Below are 15,952 nucleotides of genomic sequence, written 5' to 3' on the forward strand. Positions count from 1 at the left end.
TGAGCCTTTCACGTGAAAGATTTCCCATAACTTTTTTGACAACCGCTTTTGAAGAATCTCATAGAAGACAATCTGTCCATTTCTTTTCTTCCTACAATTCCATCTTCTATGGAATAACCTCAATCATCACATCTCACATCTTTTCCGAATCACTCTACAACCATGACGAGTTTCCTAGGTAATAACAAAGGTCTGGTCGACTTTGACCAGAAAAGCCTCGCAAGTATGTCAATACGGAACCATCTCAGCAATAGCTTCATAAAATACTAACCAGACCTTTTAGTTGCGGCAGCATCTATTGCTTTCAATCCAATCTTCTGGAAGTAAGCTACGCATTCCTCTCCTCTCTCATAAGAAATGACAAACTAACCCAATCTCTCAGCACCGTCGCTCGTCAAGGTACATTTGAAACAATCCCACTTATAGCCCAGAAGCACCTATTGATATAATTGTCCAATTTTCAGAATATCATAACAAAATCCTCACGAAACTCTTCAACGGAAACTCAAGATATGGATGTTACTTCCTCGCCGTCACCATCTTTTCCCTCGGTATCTTCCGCGATTTCCTCTATGAACGCGCCCTTCGCTCTCAACCTACTCATCCATTACTTCTCTCTCCTCTTGTCACATATGCATCTTATGGACTTCTTCTTGCCGGTAACACGCTCGTCTTGAGTTCAATGTGGGCTCTTGGTGTCACGGGTACATATCTCGGTGATTATTTTGGAATCTTGATGGATAAGATGGTGACGGGCTTTCCGTTCAATGTTAGTAGTGCACCAATGTACTATGGGAGCACAATGAGCTTCTTGGGTACAGCACTTTTGTGGGGAAAGCCAGCGGGCATCTTGCTCACAGTCGAGGTGTTGGTTGTTTATCTTTTGGCACTGAGGTTTGAGGATCCATTTACAGCTGAAATTTATGCCAAGAGGGAAAGAGAGAGAAGTGAGAAGAAGGGTAAGAAGGGATTGTAAATCATTTGTGGGGGTCGCGACGAACGAGTTGTACAGGTGTGAACGGACATGATAGAGTGCGGGGAATTAAGGTGTGAAACCGGGGAAGTGTGGATACGGGGTATTAAGTGGCATGGGGTAGTGCAGGTAGATCAGGGTGATGGTTAGGAGAGAAAAAGAACTTTGCTAATGAACAAAAAAGAACTGAGCGATAAATTTCAGATCAGGAGCTTATTTTATGGGTACGGATTGATGATTGAATGGAGCATATACGTTCGGAAAATGGGTCATCAAAAACGGGGTTCAACAATGGACAGGATTAGTTGGCATAGATATCAACTACTTTGCATCAAAAGGATTTTATGGTAGGGGAAAAGAAAACGGTGTACATTTTTAGATGATCATATTGAAATTTATGTCTATTATATACCGTCTATATTCTATTGTTGGCTGTTCATTACTGGTTGTTGACTTCACATTTCTCACTCATAAACATCACTAAGTCAATCTATCAGCAACCACCCGAATAAATTGAAAATAGAAAAATTACTCACGTTCTAGCCATCAACGGCATCTTTTCCCTCGCTTCCCTCACTCTCCCCAAATCTATCCTCGCAATTCCCAATTTCCCGCTTGCAAGAGGGCTCTCTTCTCCTTCCGCATCCCCCGCACCCCCCATATCCAGCACAACTCTCCCCAATGGATTAACAACCATACTATGTCCGTAACTTTCCCGTTTGGCGTTATGAGAACCGACTTGCGCGGCGGCGATGACATAAGATTGGGTTTCGATTGCTCGGGCGCGGAGAAGAGTTTCCCAATGTAAGAGACCGGTGGGGATGGTGAAGGCGGAGGGATAGGTGAGGATTTGGGTGTTTTGAGTACGGAGATGGAGGGAGGCAGTGGGAAAACGGAGCTATGAACGGAGAAGAGGTGTTATTTTTGGGTTGAAGTCACGGGGGACGGGTTTGAATGTGGCATGGCTTAAGAAAGGGAAGAAAATGATCAGGAGAAGAGAAAGAAACGGAAGAGCCAACTTGGTATCGAAGATCGTTTCACATGATGATATCAACTACGATATCTCCTTTTCCAATCCTTCACTCAAAATCATGCAAACTCGAGTCCACGAAACAACCAAAAAAGTATAACTTACATCAAAGCAGATCAATAATCCCACATTACCCACACACGTCTCAACCGGTCCTCCAACCTTCTTTCCAGCTTCCACACTATCACTTTCCTTCAACCCCGCAGCTGCATAATCAAAGAGGTGGACTTTATCATATTGTCCCACTATGTCTCCAGACTCAGAAATCCAAATTGATCGATTAAGTACCTTGTTACCAGAAGCATTTGGTACGTGGATCCCGACGTTTATGGCTAGGGAATATTCCTTAGCAGAGGATTGGAGACCAAGAACGAAGGGGGATGTGGTCATAGGGAGAGCTAGGGAAAGGGAGGTAGGTGGTGAGCCGGGTGTGGTTATGTAGTCTGTAGCTTCAGGAAGGAAGAGTGCCTAGGAGTTGGTGTGAGATGAGTTGAGATGGTGGTCATAGAGATTTGAGGATCGGGTACTTGGAGCAAAGGAAAGGTAAAAACAAACTTTTGCTCCTTGCTCTGAGGCTTCTTTGGCAAGTTTTTGACATGTAAGAAGATTTTGTTGAATGTCTGCTGTGGAACATAATTGTCCTATTGCCTGGAGAGAGTTAGTAGTGTGTCTATGGCGATGGGATGATATCTTACAATGATAGTTTCTGAATTTTGATCTTGATCCATTTTGAAAGACTTATTCGAATGATACAAAGAGGAATTGGTGAGAGATCTAGTGTTCTTGAGAAGAGGGACTTTGGAAGTGTGAAGTGATATTGAGATTGATATTGGTCGATACTGCTGACAAACGATGAAGCTTCTGATGGGATGGAAACGGATTACAGTCAAGACGGGAAAGTGGGATTGTGATTTCAGATGAAACATTATCATTCAGTCTGACAATTGTTATCTGTATACTTTAGACTATCATGTATAACATCAGTATTCTATCTCAATGATAAATAAGTGTATACATATCCAATACCTTCACTTGATATCCTATTATCGCGTGAAACCATTGTGATATATACCTAGTACTTACTTCATCACCACCCAAATTGATTAGACCCCCCCCCCCCCATTCCCATGCGGAATTCCGAGAAAATGACGTCCATCAAAGAAATCAAAGCGCCCGAACTTTTAACAAAACATTTTTTGAACAACCCCAAAAACCCTTACACTCTCACAATACTGCAACCTGACGTGAGCAACTTCTGGATTCATAAAAGAATCCAATTCCTTCATCAATTAGCAACCGAAATGCCATTATAAATTTAGGAAAGCGAAATGTCAAGTGGAGGAAATGCTGGGAAAAAATCCTCTTCTTGTGTGTATTTGTCTAGCTAGGATATATTTGCCCCGCCACTTCAAAAACATTCTACTTACAGGCCAATTCAATTCAGTAAGAACATAAGACTAACATCATACTCCTCTTCCAGACTTCCACTTCGGAGCAGGATTAGGATCGGGAATTCTGTCCGCAGTTCTTCTCCAACCCGCCGATCTTCTCAAAACCCGCGTGCAGCAAAGTAACCATGCCTCTCTCTACACCACCATTCGCGAGCTCTCGCAGTCACCAAATAGCATCCGGTCTTTTTGGCGGGGAACCGTTCCCTCTGCTCTCCGCACCGGATTCGGTTCCGCCATTTACTTCACCAGTTTAAATGCTCTGCGACAGAATGTCGCAAGATCAAATTTGCTCCGGACGATTGGGGTCGTGGAACAGAAGAGCATGGCACATTCATCCAGTCTACCCAAGTTATCGAATCTAGCGAATTTGACTACGGGAGCTGTGGCGAGAGCGGGCGCAGGCTTTATTCTCATGCCGATGACGATTATTAAAGTAAGATATGAATCGAATTTGTATGCATACAAATCGATTGTGGGTGCCGGACGAGATATATTTCTCACGGAAGGATTTCGAGGATTTTTCTCGGGGTTTGGTGCCACGGCTATCAGGGATGCTCCGTATGCGGGATTATACGTGTTGTTTTATGAAGAGTTTAAGAAGAGGTTGAGCCATATTGTGCATTCGTCGCCTCAAGTTGAGGGGTTGGCTGAAAAGGTGGATTTGGGGTTGAGCAAAAATATGAAGGGGAGTACAAGCGCTTCTATCAATTTTGGATCGGGAGTATTGGCAGCAGGGCTGGCGACGGCGATTACGAATCCTTTTGATGCGATCAAAACGAGGATTCAATTGCAGCCGAAAAAATATACAAATTTGGTTATGGCGGGGAAGAAGATGGTGGGGGAGGAGGGGGTAAAGAGTCTTTTTGATGGATTGGGGTTGAGGATGGGGAGAAAGGCTGTTAGTTCCGCTTTGGCTTGGACCATTTATGAAGAGCTTATTAGGAGGGCCGAGTCGGTTTTGAAGGGCGAGCAAGAGTTGGTTGTTTGATGAAGGAGAGAAATGTGGAGGAGTATAGACGGACTCGCTACTCACACCATTTGACTTGTATTACTACTTTTCAATACCCCTCTGAAACTTGGAGTCATGATACTAACATCACTTTTGCATGTTTTGCATATTTTGCTTGACTGTTTTTTATTATTCAAAATAAATTATCGTTGATAACGATCCATGTCGTGGGTATAGAAGCTCAGCACACAAAAAAGAGATGAGAGTTCATCTAAGAAAGAAAAAAAGTTCAAGAAAATCGTCAAAGCAAAACAGACTCATTAACCAATCCACTCCATGTATTCATCAATCGTCTTTCATCATCATTCTTCATCCAACCATCACATCATCAATTTCTCATTCCACATCCCCCTCACGATCCCCTCCCCTTCCACCTTACCTCCCAGCCACCCACCTAACAAAAGGACTCGGACTTCTACTCCCGCTATGACTATGACTATGCTTATGCTTTCTCTCAATCACCAATTGCAAATCATCACCCTTGTGATGATGTTTCTTCTTATGACGATCCTCCACGACGTATTCCTTGACGTATTCGATGGTGTGTTGTTGATTGTGGGCGTGAGCTGGAACACGTGTTTCGCGCAGTTGACGGGTGTGTGTCCAGAGTATGTCTTGTTCTTCTTCGGGGACCCAGCGTTTGATGAGGAGGAATTCGGGGTCCTGGTTGGATGGGAGGGGGGGTTAGTGAGTGTTTTTTTGGTGGCGGGTGAAGGGGGAGGGGGGGGGGAAGAAGGGAAGGAGAAAAGAGAAAGGGGGAAATAGAAGGGAAAGGGAACAAAGGAAGGAAATTGGGGTCAATACCTCTTTATCAAATTCATACGAAATACCATAAACCCTCAGAGTTTCAATCGATAAATGCTTCCTCGACATTCTCGTATACGTTGGTCTCGGAGCCGCAGGTTGGATTTGATACTGTGGAGGATGTTGGACTGCTGGCGGCGGAGGCATCTGAACCTGTGGAGGCGGGAGAGCCTTTCCAGCTTTCACCGCTCCGATTTGTTGTTCGTTCAAACCCGCTTTATGCAGATCTTCATGCAGACGTCTCTGGTATTCCTTTTCTCTCTCTTCCCTCTCGTGTCTCTCACGAGCCAAACGATCCGCTTCCTGCTTCTTGAACTTCTCGATGATTTCTTCCCGTTCCTTGCGCTCGCGAGCCGCCTTCTCGGCTTCTTCTCGCTTGTATTTCTCGATGGCTTCATCGTGTTCTTTTTTCTCGCGAGCGTGTCGCTCCTGTTCCATTCGCTTCATACGCTCGTATGTATCACGAATTTCCTTATCAGCCCGCTCCCTTTCTTCCTGCGTGCGCTTCTCCTTCTCCATGCGCTTCTTTTCTTCCTTGAGAGACAGCAGTTCAAATTCTTCCCGCAACATGCGTTCTTTCTTCTCCATCTCTTTCTCGGATCGGATGCGCTCCAATTCTCCTTTCGTCATGCGCAGCTCCACATCTTCTCTCAACAACCTCTCGGTCTTCTCTCTCTCGCGCTCGCGCTCCCGCTCGGACTTGTACCGTTCTAGCTCCCCCTTCGTCATGCGCAATTCGATATCCTCGCGCAACAATCTTTCATTTCTCTCCCTCTCACTCTCCGCTCTATACCGAGCCAGCTCCCCCCCATCCCGAACCAATCTGTCACTTCTCTCCCTCTCCTTCTCCAGCCTAATTCGCTCGAGCTCCGCGCGCGTACGCTCCAATTCAAAATCATCGCGCGTGAAGCTCGGTCGTCCGGAGGATGACGGACTATGGCTGTGTGAAAGACTCACATGACGACTGTGGCTGCGACTGCGATGTTTGCGTCGCCCTCCTACTTCCCCAACGCTCAAGCGGCTTCGCGCGCGTCGGGATTCGTAGGCGGAAGAGGAGTCGCTGTCGCTGTCGCTGTCGTAGTCGTTGTAAATGCGGCGGGAATTATCGACGATGATTGGTTGAGCGACTGGAGCGGGGGCGGCGGGGGGAGGGGGAGAAACGGGAGAGCGCTCCCGATTGCCGGTTGATCTGGAGCGCCGGATTCCAGAGGAGATCTCGGGCGTGAGGTAGGTGCTCGTGCCGTAGCGGTAGGCGGGGACGGGTGGGTATTGCGGTCGTCGGTAGGGGATCGGGGCCGGGTCGCGGTTCCGTGTTTCGCGGGAAATGTGGATGTCGAGTTCTTCGTCGTCGTAGTAGTGTCGTGCCATTTTTTATGTTTCTCTCTTTCCTTCTTTTATTTAATTTTGGGAGTGAAAATTAAAAAAGAAAAGTAGAATTCTCTTGATGTGGAGACAATACTCGAAATAGTAAGTTGATATATATGCTATGCGATTTTTCGAACAGTGATTTGAATTCTGGGGAGATGGGTTAGTTGATTGGTTGATCGGCCTGACCCCGCGATGAAGCGACCGAGGGGTTGGGATCTGTTGATTGCGACGTTGAGATAGGATGAAATGTGGTTCGATAAGCTTTTTGAAGTCCCGTCTCTTTCTTGCTAGTTGCTTTGTCCTTCAAATAGAGCTTTTCGTTTGGGGATCTTCAGTAGGATATCCCTCTGCGGGTTTTTTGAAGTTTGGACGGAACTACTAGATGTCTAGTATATTGAAGAGAAGAGAAGTGAAGAGAAGAAGGAAGGAAGGAAGGAAGTAGTAGTCGTAGGCAGAAAAGACAGGAAAAGAAATCAAGCGGGTGTCTTGTCAGCAGGAATGGGCATGGGCTTATTTAAGAGTCTTTTACTGGATCAGAGTTTGGCGGAATTACTGCATCTGCATTTATTTAAGGTGTATACCTAGGTGTGGTTGAAAATCCCCCCTCACTTCCCTCCGAGGAGCGGCTGAATGACTGATTTACTTGGACTGGTGGTTATGGTTGCTTTTCCCCTGTATTGAATTCACGTTTTACTGGATTGTTATATATACCTAGGATTTATCTCTGGATCATTTATGAGTATTATTATTTACAAAAATGAATGACCACGAACGGGTTTGTAGAATACCCTGAGTTTCTCTCCAAGTATACCTACCATGGTTCAGATATCGTAGAGCAATTCTCACTCCTGTTAGCTATCCCATGTATTCTTGTACGTACAGCCCTAACGGTATTAGTGGGGACACTGTTGCGCTACTGCATCTTTGAAGTCAATTATATGCAGCTAAGCAGCTAAACCATCGAATCCAATTTAGCTATCGTAAATTGATCCTATGGTGATGATGGATTGGTGGGTAGGGATAGACGATATGCTTGGTATTGTAGGGTGTTAAGTTGTTAACAGAGAAGTAGGTACAAGTGCGCGTGCTAATGTCAATGCTAATGCTTGAGGTGAGATTGGATTAGGCTCATTGTAACACTATGATCGAGGAGTTTAGACTTTTGATCACTTGAGGCTCTGAAGGATGTTTCCCCACTGTAATGTAACCGAACGTTGGAAGAAGCGTTTTAGGTTTTACGTGGAATTGTGGTTCGTTGGTTTGTGAAGAATCCGGATGTGTATGAAGGGAAAGTAATGGATGGAGAGAAACAATGGGGAAAACAAATGATATACAAATTGTTGTTGGGTTGGTGGCTTCGCGATACGCTGTTTGAGATGAGATGCGATGAGATGAGGATGGTGTACAGATTGGGCATTCGAAAAAGAGGGATTGGGAAAAGGGGAGGGGTTGGGTTAGCGCTTAGATTTCATTCGCTTTGGGCTTTTTAGCCCCCAACTTTGGAGTAGGAAGGTGTAGAATCGAGGTATACACCTTACTGTCGGATTTTGAATTATTGGATGATGAGTTATGATGAAAGAGTAGGTAGAAATTAGTGCTCGAAAGATTGAAACTTGAGGATGGCTTCTATGGTAGGACCTGTGGCTCAATCTATCTTGACATCCGTCCGTGTATGACAATGCCAACGAATAACATTCACCAGAGCTGATCTTGTATTTCATATCATCTCTTCACATGACACTGAATACTACCTAGTAAGTAGTTACCCGTATCAATTCAACAACTTTATATCCCACTTACTCGAGCACATCTAACATCACGTCACTCTTGTTCGCTCCTCCTAGGTGAAGTGAAAGAGGTTCAGTCATACACCATAAACTATCGTTCAATAGATAGGAAACGTGTGATGTGAAGTTTTTGAGCTTGTTTGTTTTTACGGCATGTCTCTAAAGACTCAGGAGTTCAGATGACTCCTTCCCACAATTTATATTCCCTCTCCCCACACCCTCAAATCCCAAATCCCACTATCAGTCAGTCAATCATCCATCCCAAGCCAAATCCTTCCAGGGAAACTACCCGGTCATTAACGAGAGCCGACTATCATACCGATCACAGCTTGTTCATAAACTCTAAAATGCAAATGCCTCCTCGAGGAAGCATCCAACATGTATGATACTTTCCATCAAGCACGACCACCACTTTGAAGAATCCTCGTAATATTCTCCGTACTCTTCTCATACGTCGTTTCTAAATACTGTAATTTCTTGCCCAAATTATCAATATCGGATTTCAAGTCTTTAGTCTCGCGATTTAATCTCTTGTCTACATCAGCTGTAGGGCTGAAAACAAACCTATCCAATCATTAATGCTTGTTTGTTATATCTGGTGAAGTGATCATGTGTTCCAACAAACAAGAAAAAAAAATCAAAAATGACTTGAAGTAAGAGAAAGAACGGGTGGAGATGAAAGTTGGAAAGAAACGGAAACAGAAACATAAGTAGAAGGAATATAAATACATTTTACCAACTCCTTCATATACATTGGTGTCAGGTGGTAACGTGGATACTTCGGTGGATGTGAGTTGGAGTTTACGGATTTCGCGTTGCTTGAGGGAAATTTGAGATTTAACGACGCTGATTTGTTGCTCGGCTTGAATGGCTTGAGATTGAATTTCGTTGACCAGCTGTGGGAATATTAGTGATGTCCTCTTTTGAGTTTGATATAGCAAGGTTTTGGAGGGAACGGGAGGGGGAGGAGGCTGGAATGGAATGGAATGGAATGGACTCTGTCTTCTTGAGTTTTACCTTTTGTAAAGCTTCGTTGGAGATAGACATCTTTGTATAATATGTATGTATGTGTATAGAAGTGGGTGTCAAAGAGTTGGATTTAAGTTTAAGAATGTGTCTGATTCTTCACAGTTTCCCTCGATATATTGGCTTCGTTGAATACTGGTAGCTACACGGTCTGCTTGTTTCAATATGCGTGGGGAATTATTTTCAAAAATATCATGTGGTTTACTGATAAGGGACAGCGATAAGCAAGGCGGTGAAGGATGAAGTTGATGGCAGAATAGATGTTTTGAGGTACTAGGCGAGAATATCTCTATCAAGGGGATCAGTATATATTGAGATCGATTGTAAGACCAACCTTTGGAACAGGTATATACCTGAGTACGTACAGTACATACATGTATTTGATACCTCGGTTATTGTACTTCACCATTGATCTGACTCGCGTTTCTCTAAAAACATACATGAATATGGAATATGATCATCTAAAGCATGAATGTATGAATGTATACAAGAAGAGAGCTATCTGGACATTCTACTATGAAGGTAACATGTAGATCATAGTCAGCATCGACAATATACCTAAGTATATATGTATATATAGTCCATAGGTCAAACAATAACCATTTTATACCTTGCTCTCCATGTATAGCCAATAGACGACCTAGGTCTTACTTCTTCTCTCTCATGATCTGGTGGATTGATCAATTACCTCTTCACGTGCTATTGTATGCTAGACATGTAACAATACGAAATATCTCTTCCAATAAGGTTAACCTCAGGTCCTCAACCCTTTCTATCAATCTAGTTCCCGTAGCTTCCGGTCCAGAAAGCTCGAAATCATCGTATTTGATCCACCTTGACTGGAATGACGATTTGCATTTTTAAGCATTTCTCCCATCCGGCAAGGGTCGGCCCTTCACTTCCTGACACACTTCATCAGTCAGTACCTGGAGGAGAATAGACTGGTACTTTAAGTTCAAAGTTAAAAGAAATCTTATCCAATGTGTGTGTGTGTCTTAGACCAATCTAGATATTTTCAATCTTTTTGATAGTTCATTGTTCAGTTCAGTTCAGTTCAGTTCAGTCCATCATTATTGTCTCTCATCGCTGCAATATCAAATCAAAGACCCCTCCCCCGCCTTTGTGCGATCAACCATTGGATATTGGATATTGCATCTTGGATCTTGGACATATATCCTCTCACGACGAGCGATCACCACACACAAACCCCCTCCTCTGTGATTGTCACAATGGGTTTCCATCTCCCGTCGATACCATATCCTCCCGCGCGACCAGAAGAAGGTTACTGGGCTCCTGTAACCTCGACCATAAATTGGTGTGAAGGCAATACCTCCCACACTCAGTCTTTACTTACTCTCATCTAACCTTGAATGATAGAGGATTATTATGCCACTATATACTCTGCCGAAATCGTCAATACCCTTACCAACCTACTTTTCATATGGCTGTGCATCAAGGGAAGTCGGAATTGTTTGAAATACGATCATGACAGTGTATTTTTGGTGGCCTTTCTAGGTTATGGAGCTGTAGGAACAGGTGAGCGAGTTGATTGATCTTGACATGAAGTCAAGCTAATATGGCTAAAGGGTCATTCTTGTTTCATTCAACCTTGAAGTGTAAGTTACATTTATCCTATGAAAGTATTCAATTGTTGACATGATGATGCTTCAGATCCCATGCAACTTGTAGATGAACTTTCCATGATTTATACTACATGCTTGATGTGTTATGCGACTTTCTCCTTCTCTCAATCCCGCATCTTCAGACAAGTATTAGCATTCAGCTTGATATTCTTGTCTGTATTCATAACGGTGAGCATAGATTCGTCCTCAGATTCTTCACGCTTCCATGCTAAAGCAAACTTATCAATAGCTTTACTATCATTACCTTCAAGACCCGGATTTCCATCAGAATGCATTTGCGCTTCTCACAGCTACCGTACTATTCCGTTCCATGTATGTGATGGAAGTGAACATACGTCCTTCTCTTCGAAAGAAATATGCTACCACAGAACTTTCTCACGAACATCCTGATACTTCTCATTCCGATCGTCTAGCAAATGAAAAGAGACAATATGAAATTCTCAAAGAAATGTGGTTGATGGTTGGCTTAGGTCTTTCCATCTTTCTGGGTGGTTTTGGTATATGGTCTTTGGACAATCATTATTGCTCGACGGTCAGACAATGGAGACATGAAATTGGACTCCCATGGGGATTGTTACTCGAAGGACATGGCTGGTGGCACTTGATGACGGGCATTGGATCATACTTCTACTTGGTCTGGGGTATTTGGCTACGACATTGTTTGAATGACAGACAGGATGATTATGTTTTGCATTGGCCACATTACTTCAGTCTTCCGGAAGTTATTCCACGCCCTGAGCATAGCAAGATTTCGAATGGAGCAAGGAACGGACATACAAAAGATGAGTCTAGAAAATCGGTTTGAAAAAAGGTATTGGTGATGGTTGGTTATGTATCCAGGTCAAGAATACTGTACCTCTCTAAAATAATGTTAGAATAGAGTGTGGAATCGAGTATGAGCAGATGATGGCTGTCTCATTGACGGCATAGCAGCATGAATATTGATACCCTTTCCTTTCTCATAGAATATGAATTATTATCAACCTCAAACTTTTGATATTGATTAATGAAACAGTATTGTTTTTGTCGTTAACGATTTCTTCTCTTTTCTTTTCTTTTCTTTTCTTGGATCTAAATTCAATTTGAATTCAAATATCCACCGACCGGTTCTGATGAGACCAATGAAAGATATAACCCCGACCCCCACGAAATTCTAGCCTTGCCTTGCCCAGAAATGTCATTGCCAGCCTTGCGCAGATCCAACAGGGTTATTTCGCAATGATGATTGGTTGGATAATCAAATCGTGTCCAGTATCAAGGGAAGAGTCTCAGCCACGGCAATACGCAAGCAAGATTCAAAGTGAGTATACACTTTAATGAAGTATACGTACTTTTTCTTCTCACGGATAAATATGCGAAGATACCCAAGATATATTTCGCAATATTATCCATCCAATCCAAGGGCTGCTGGGAGTTAAATTTCCTAAAATCAAATTCCAAAAACTATTTTGTCCTACGAGGCTACAACCATTTCCGATTTCTGGGTCATGAAATGCAATGTATGATCTGATCATATTCAACAATCAACGGAAGCAACGTGTTTCAATTCGGAAGATTGAGAAATCATGACGAGTCCGGCGAAACAAGGTTCCTCGAGATGGGGGTTCTTGTCACAAGCAGTAGGAGGATTGGAATCAAGGTTGGATATTTTATTGGCAGAAGGACAGGAAGGTCAAGCAAACAAACCAACTCCTGCAGCTGGCAATACAAGTGCTGCAAAAACAGAGGCAGGTATGTAAATTCATTCAAAGTCCTTGGGATCCGCATTGATCTGACCGTTCCTCAAGCAATTTCTCGAAGCGCATCAAATAGTAGTAATAGAACAAACGATCGATTACAAGAACGTCTGGCAAGGGCAGTAGCTGCAAAAAATGCACAGAAGGCTGGCACACAATCAACTTCTTCGAATGTTCCTTCGAGGACTGGAAGTCCAATTACGGTCGGGGAAAGTCCAAGGCAGAGTTCAGATGCGACTTCTAATCTAGGAGGAGATGAGGCTACGAACCCAATTTCTCAAGACCTTGGGTCCACTACAGTCGCGAGTACCATTGATTCAGATGCACCTGCGGTACCTACGGTGGAGGTTCAATCGAGTACTCCAGTCGTCGAACCAACTCCAGAGACAACTACAGAACCGCAGCAAGCATCACCCAATGTAGTTGTTGCCTTGGAAGCCGAACCCACGTCTCGTTTGTCAACAGATTCCACCACCTCTAGTATACCTAGGGCATCTATTGACTCTATTCCACAAAATGATACTATAGTCAGTTCATCTCTCGACGAACCAACCACAACTACTCCAGCAACTGATGCGGTTTCGACATCAAAAAGTCCAGCGCAACTCGAGGCAGCTCTTATTCAATTACAATCAGACTATGAAACCTCAGAATTACAAAGGCAAGAGGAAATTCATGGTTACATAGAGCGCGTTGATGCGCTTCAGGCAAAACTAAAATACTTAGCAAAAGAAAGTCTAGAGTCAGCTAACAATGCCAAGACTGCTGCACCACCTGGAAGTCTGGAGAAAAAATTGGCCGAGAAAGAACAGCAAGTCATTTTACTCATGGAAGAAGGTCAGGCTTTGTCTAAGAAAGAACTAACTCATATGACCACTATTAAAAAACTCCGTGCCAAAATTCTCGAGGATAATAAAGAAGTTGTGGAAATCAAAAAGAGACAAGAAAAGGCCGAAAAGGAAGCTGCATCTCTGGCAGAGCGCTTGAAACGAGCCGAGGGCGCTGAGAAGAGTCTCAGTGAAAGGAATAATGTAATCAATCGACTCAGAAAGGAACTCGACGCGGTGAAGATTGAGCGGGATACCAAGGATACCGTCATCGCCAACCTCAAAGAACAACTCGAAAATGACGCTGCTGAAGAGAAAGAAGCAGAAGCAAAAGTCGCCAATGAGGCCTTGCAAGCCGAGAAGAAACGTGTTGCTGAATTGGAGGATGATATTTCCAATCTCAAAATCGAGAAGCAACTCGTCAATGATAGAGCACAAATACAGATTAAAGAGCTCAGAGAGAAGATGGATAGAGAGGCTGAAAATGCTCGCATTGCAGCTCTTGAAATGAAAAATGAACAACAAATGTTGGAGAGTAAATTAGAGATGATGAGAGCGAGAGCTGAGGAAGTTTCAACTGGTGCAACTGGTGATGCACAAGCGAAACTTTTACGTCAGATCGAGACTTTACAAACACAATATGCCGTTGCCAGTGAGAATTGGCAAGGTATTGAAGCTTCATTGACGGCACGTGCAACTAGCTTAGAAAAAGAGAGGGATGAGGCGACTAAGCGAGAAGCTGATGTTAGGCGAAAAGCTCGTGAATTGGTATGTACTAGCGTTCAATTGTTGCAGTGAATATTGCCGTGAAATATAACTAATCAAATCTAGACACTCAAAGCGAAACGTAATGAAGATGAATTGGAAGAAACTAGGTCGAAATTACCTAACTTTCAACAAGAACTTTCCCAACGGACTGCTCAATTAGATGATCTCAAAAAGCGTGTTGAAGAAGCAGAATCTGCATTGGTTTCAGCTAAAGCCGAATTTGAGGATGAGAAGCAGACATGGAACTCTGAGATGCAACAACGACTATTAGAAGAAAAACAGAAATGGCTGGAAGAAGTCTCTCTTAATGGTCGTGGAGGTGGAGAGTCACCCGTAGCATCAAGTCGAAGAGGCTTGACATCGGAATACCTGGGTCTACAAAATATGCAATCAAGAAGACCATCAGCTAGATCTACAACTGGTGACTTGGTAACATCAGAAAGATTCGTAGGACGTCGTCAATCTGGACAGCCAACATCGAAATCGCCAGATCCGGGAACTCCGGTCAGACATGACTCTACGGCTTCTTTGACGCATTCTTTTTCATTAAATTCTATTGCAACTAATGGGACGGGTGGAAGTGAATTTAAACCACAAACTCCAAGTCTTCATACGTTGGATCATGATGATTTCTTTGATACCCATCGTTCTTCTTCTCCTCAACAAACTATTCATGATATCATTTCGACTTCGACTGCTGGTGCCGGTCCAACAGTCCAATTGGTTGAGAGAATGAGTTCCGCGGTAAGAAAATTGGAGAGTGAAAAAGTGGCGACGAAAGAGGAGGTTGCTAGATTAATTGCTCAGAGAGATGAAGCGAGAACAGAGATTGTAGCGCTGATGAAGGAAGTCGAAGTTAAGAGGGGATTAGAGGAGAAAGTCGAGGCGTTGGAGGAAGAGATCAAGGGGGTTAAGGAGAGGTATGAAGTCACGCTTGAATTGTTGGGGGAGAAGAGCGAGGAGGTTAATGAATTGAGAGGGGATGTGGAGGATATCAAAGCTATGTATAAGGAGCTTGTTATCAAGAGTGTTGGGTAGAGTAGAATTAAATAGAGGGGAGGAGTACTGGGGTAGTGAATCCTTTGAGAGGGCCCACCCACGTGTGGGATTTGTATTTCTAGTGAAACTTGGAATTCTAGTCAATCTATCTAGATACAACTTTTATGTGTGATTACGAGATTGGATTGCGTGGTGTTGTGTGGTGTAGTGTGATGGGGCAATGGATAGATGAGATGAGTCGATTTGATTTGATTTGAAGAGGGGGTATCTTGGTAATAGTGTTATGCTTGCTATGCTATTCTATACAGGCCAAGGAAAGGCAGTATGTAGTTAGAGATGAAGAATAGAGTAGAGATGATTGATGTGATGTAATGTGATGACAGATAAACTTTGAGAAAAAGGAAAGAAAATCGGGATATGGATATGGATATGGATATGGATATGGATATGGGTATGAGTGAATGATTGAATGAGAATGAGATTGAGATTGAGAGTGAGAGTGAGAGTGAGAGTGAGAGTGAGAGTGAGAGT

At 43.4% G+C, this 15,952-nt stretch overlaps 7 protein-coding genes across 7 annotated transcripts; 4 read left to right on the forward strand and 3 right to left on the reverse strand.

The window, feature by feature from the left end:
* Positions 1–162: 162 nt before the first annotated feature.
* On the forward strand, positions 163–976 carry EAE97_002167 (uncharacterized protein; the record flags this gene model as incomplete). The annotated part of the gene is made up of 4 exons (XM_038872678.1): positions 163–223; positions 284–323; positions 383–399; positions 465–976. 4 exons carry the CDS (start codon positions 163–165, stop codon positions 974–976), a joined length of 630 nt encoding a protein of 209 aa, XP_038735884.1.
* A 529-nt stretch (positions 977–1,505) lies between these two features.
* EAE97_002168 (uncharacterized protein) lies at positions 1,506–2,929 on the reverse strand (the record flags this gene model as incomplete). The annotated part of the gene is made up of 4 exons (XM_038872679.1): positions 1,506–1,871; positions 2,109–2,471; positions 2,559–2,651; positions 2,699–2,929. The coding sequence occupies 4 exons, from the start codon at positions 2,927–2,929 to the stop codon at positions 1,506–1,508; spliced, it is 1,053 nt and encodes a 350-aa protein (XP_038735885.1).
* A 241-nt stretch (positions 2,930–3,170) lies between these two features.
* EAE97_002169 (uncharacterized protein) lies at positions 3,171–4,442 on the forward strand (the record flags this gene model as incomplete). Its single annotated transcript, XM_038872680.1, has 2 exons — positions 3,171–3,371; positions 3,484–4,442. Exons 1-2 carry the CDS (start codon positions 3,332–3,334, stop codon positions 4,440–4,442), a joined length of 999 nt encoding a protein of 332 aa, XP_038735886.1. The 5' UTR covers positions 3,171–3,331.
* Positions 4,443–4,814: 372 nt separating this feature from the next.
* On the reverse strand, positions 4,815–7,128 carry EAE97_002170 (uncharacterized protein). The gene is made up of 2 exons (XM_038872681.1): positions 5,268–7,128; positions 4,815–5,126 (listed from the first exon to the last, which is right to left on the reverse strand). The coding sequence occupies exons 1-2, from the start codon at positions 6,633–6,635 to the stop codon at positions 4,839–4,841; spliced, it is 1,656 nt and encodes a 551-aa protein (XP_038735887.1). The 5' UTR covers positions 6,636–7,128; the 3' UTR covers positions 4,815–4,838.
* Positions 7,129–8,817: 1,689 nt separating this feature from the next.
* On the reverse strand, positions 8,818–9,469 carry EAE97_002171 (uncharacterized protein; the record flags this gene model as incomplete). Its single annotated transcript, XM_038872682.1, has 3 exons — positions 8,818–8,986; positions 9,152–9,318; positions 9,440–9,469. 3 exons carry the CDS (start codon positions 9,467–9,469, stop codon positions 8,818–8,820), a joined length of 366 nt encoding a protein of 121 aa, XP_038735888.1.
* A 1,208-nt stretch (positions 9,470–10,677) lies between these two features.
* Positions 10,678–11,896, forward strand: EAE97_002172 (uncharacterized protein; the record flags this gene model as incomplete). The annotated part of the gene is made up of 5 exons (XM_038872683.1): positions 10,678–10,771; positions 10,826–10,984; positions 11,035–11,064; positions 11,120–11,259; positions 11,321–11,896. 5 exons carry the CDS (start codon positions 10,678–10,680, stop codon positions 11,894–11,896), a joined length of 999 nt encoding a protein of 332 aa, XP_038735889.1.
* A 760-nt stretch (positions 11,897–12,656) lies between these two features.
* Positions 12,657–15,460, forward strand: EAE97_002173 (uncharacterized protein; the record flags this gene model as incomplete). Its single annotated transcript, XM_038872684.1, has 3 exons — positions 12,657–12,822; positions 12,879–14,422; positions 14,486–15,460. The coding sequence occupies 3 exons, from the start codon at positions 12,657–12,659 to the stop codon at positions 15,458–15,460; spliced, it is 2,685 nt and encodes an 894-aa protein (XP_038735890.1).
* Between the last annotated feature and the right edge of the window lie 492 nt (positions 15,461–15,952).

This window comes from Botrytis byssoidea (genome assembly GCF_014898295.1).
Source record: "Botrytis byssoidea strain MUCL 94 chromosome Unknown BBYS_004, whole genome shotgun sequence".
NCBI lineage: Eukaryota > Fungi > Ascomycota > Leotiomycetes > Helotiales > Sclerotiniaceae > Botrytis > Botrytis byssoidea.

What these genes read in the sequence shown, in the direction of transcription:
- EAE97_002170 (XM_038872681.1), bottom strand. Translation starts at nt 6,635, where the DNA reads ATGGCACGACACTACTACGACGACGAAGAACTCGACATCCACATTTCC. An exon ending in CGTATGAATTTGATAAAGAG is followed by an intron (nt 5,127 to 5,267) that starts GTATTGACCCCA and finishes CCATCCAACCAG; the next exon opens with GACCCCGAATTCCTCCTCAT.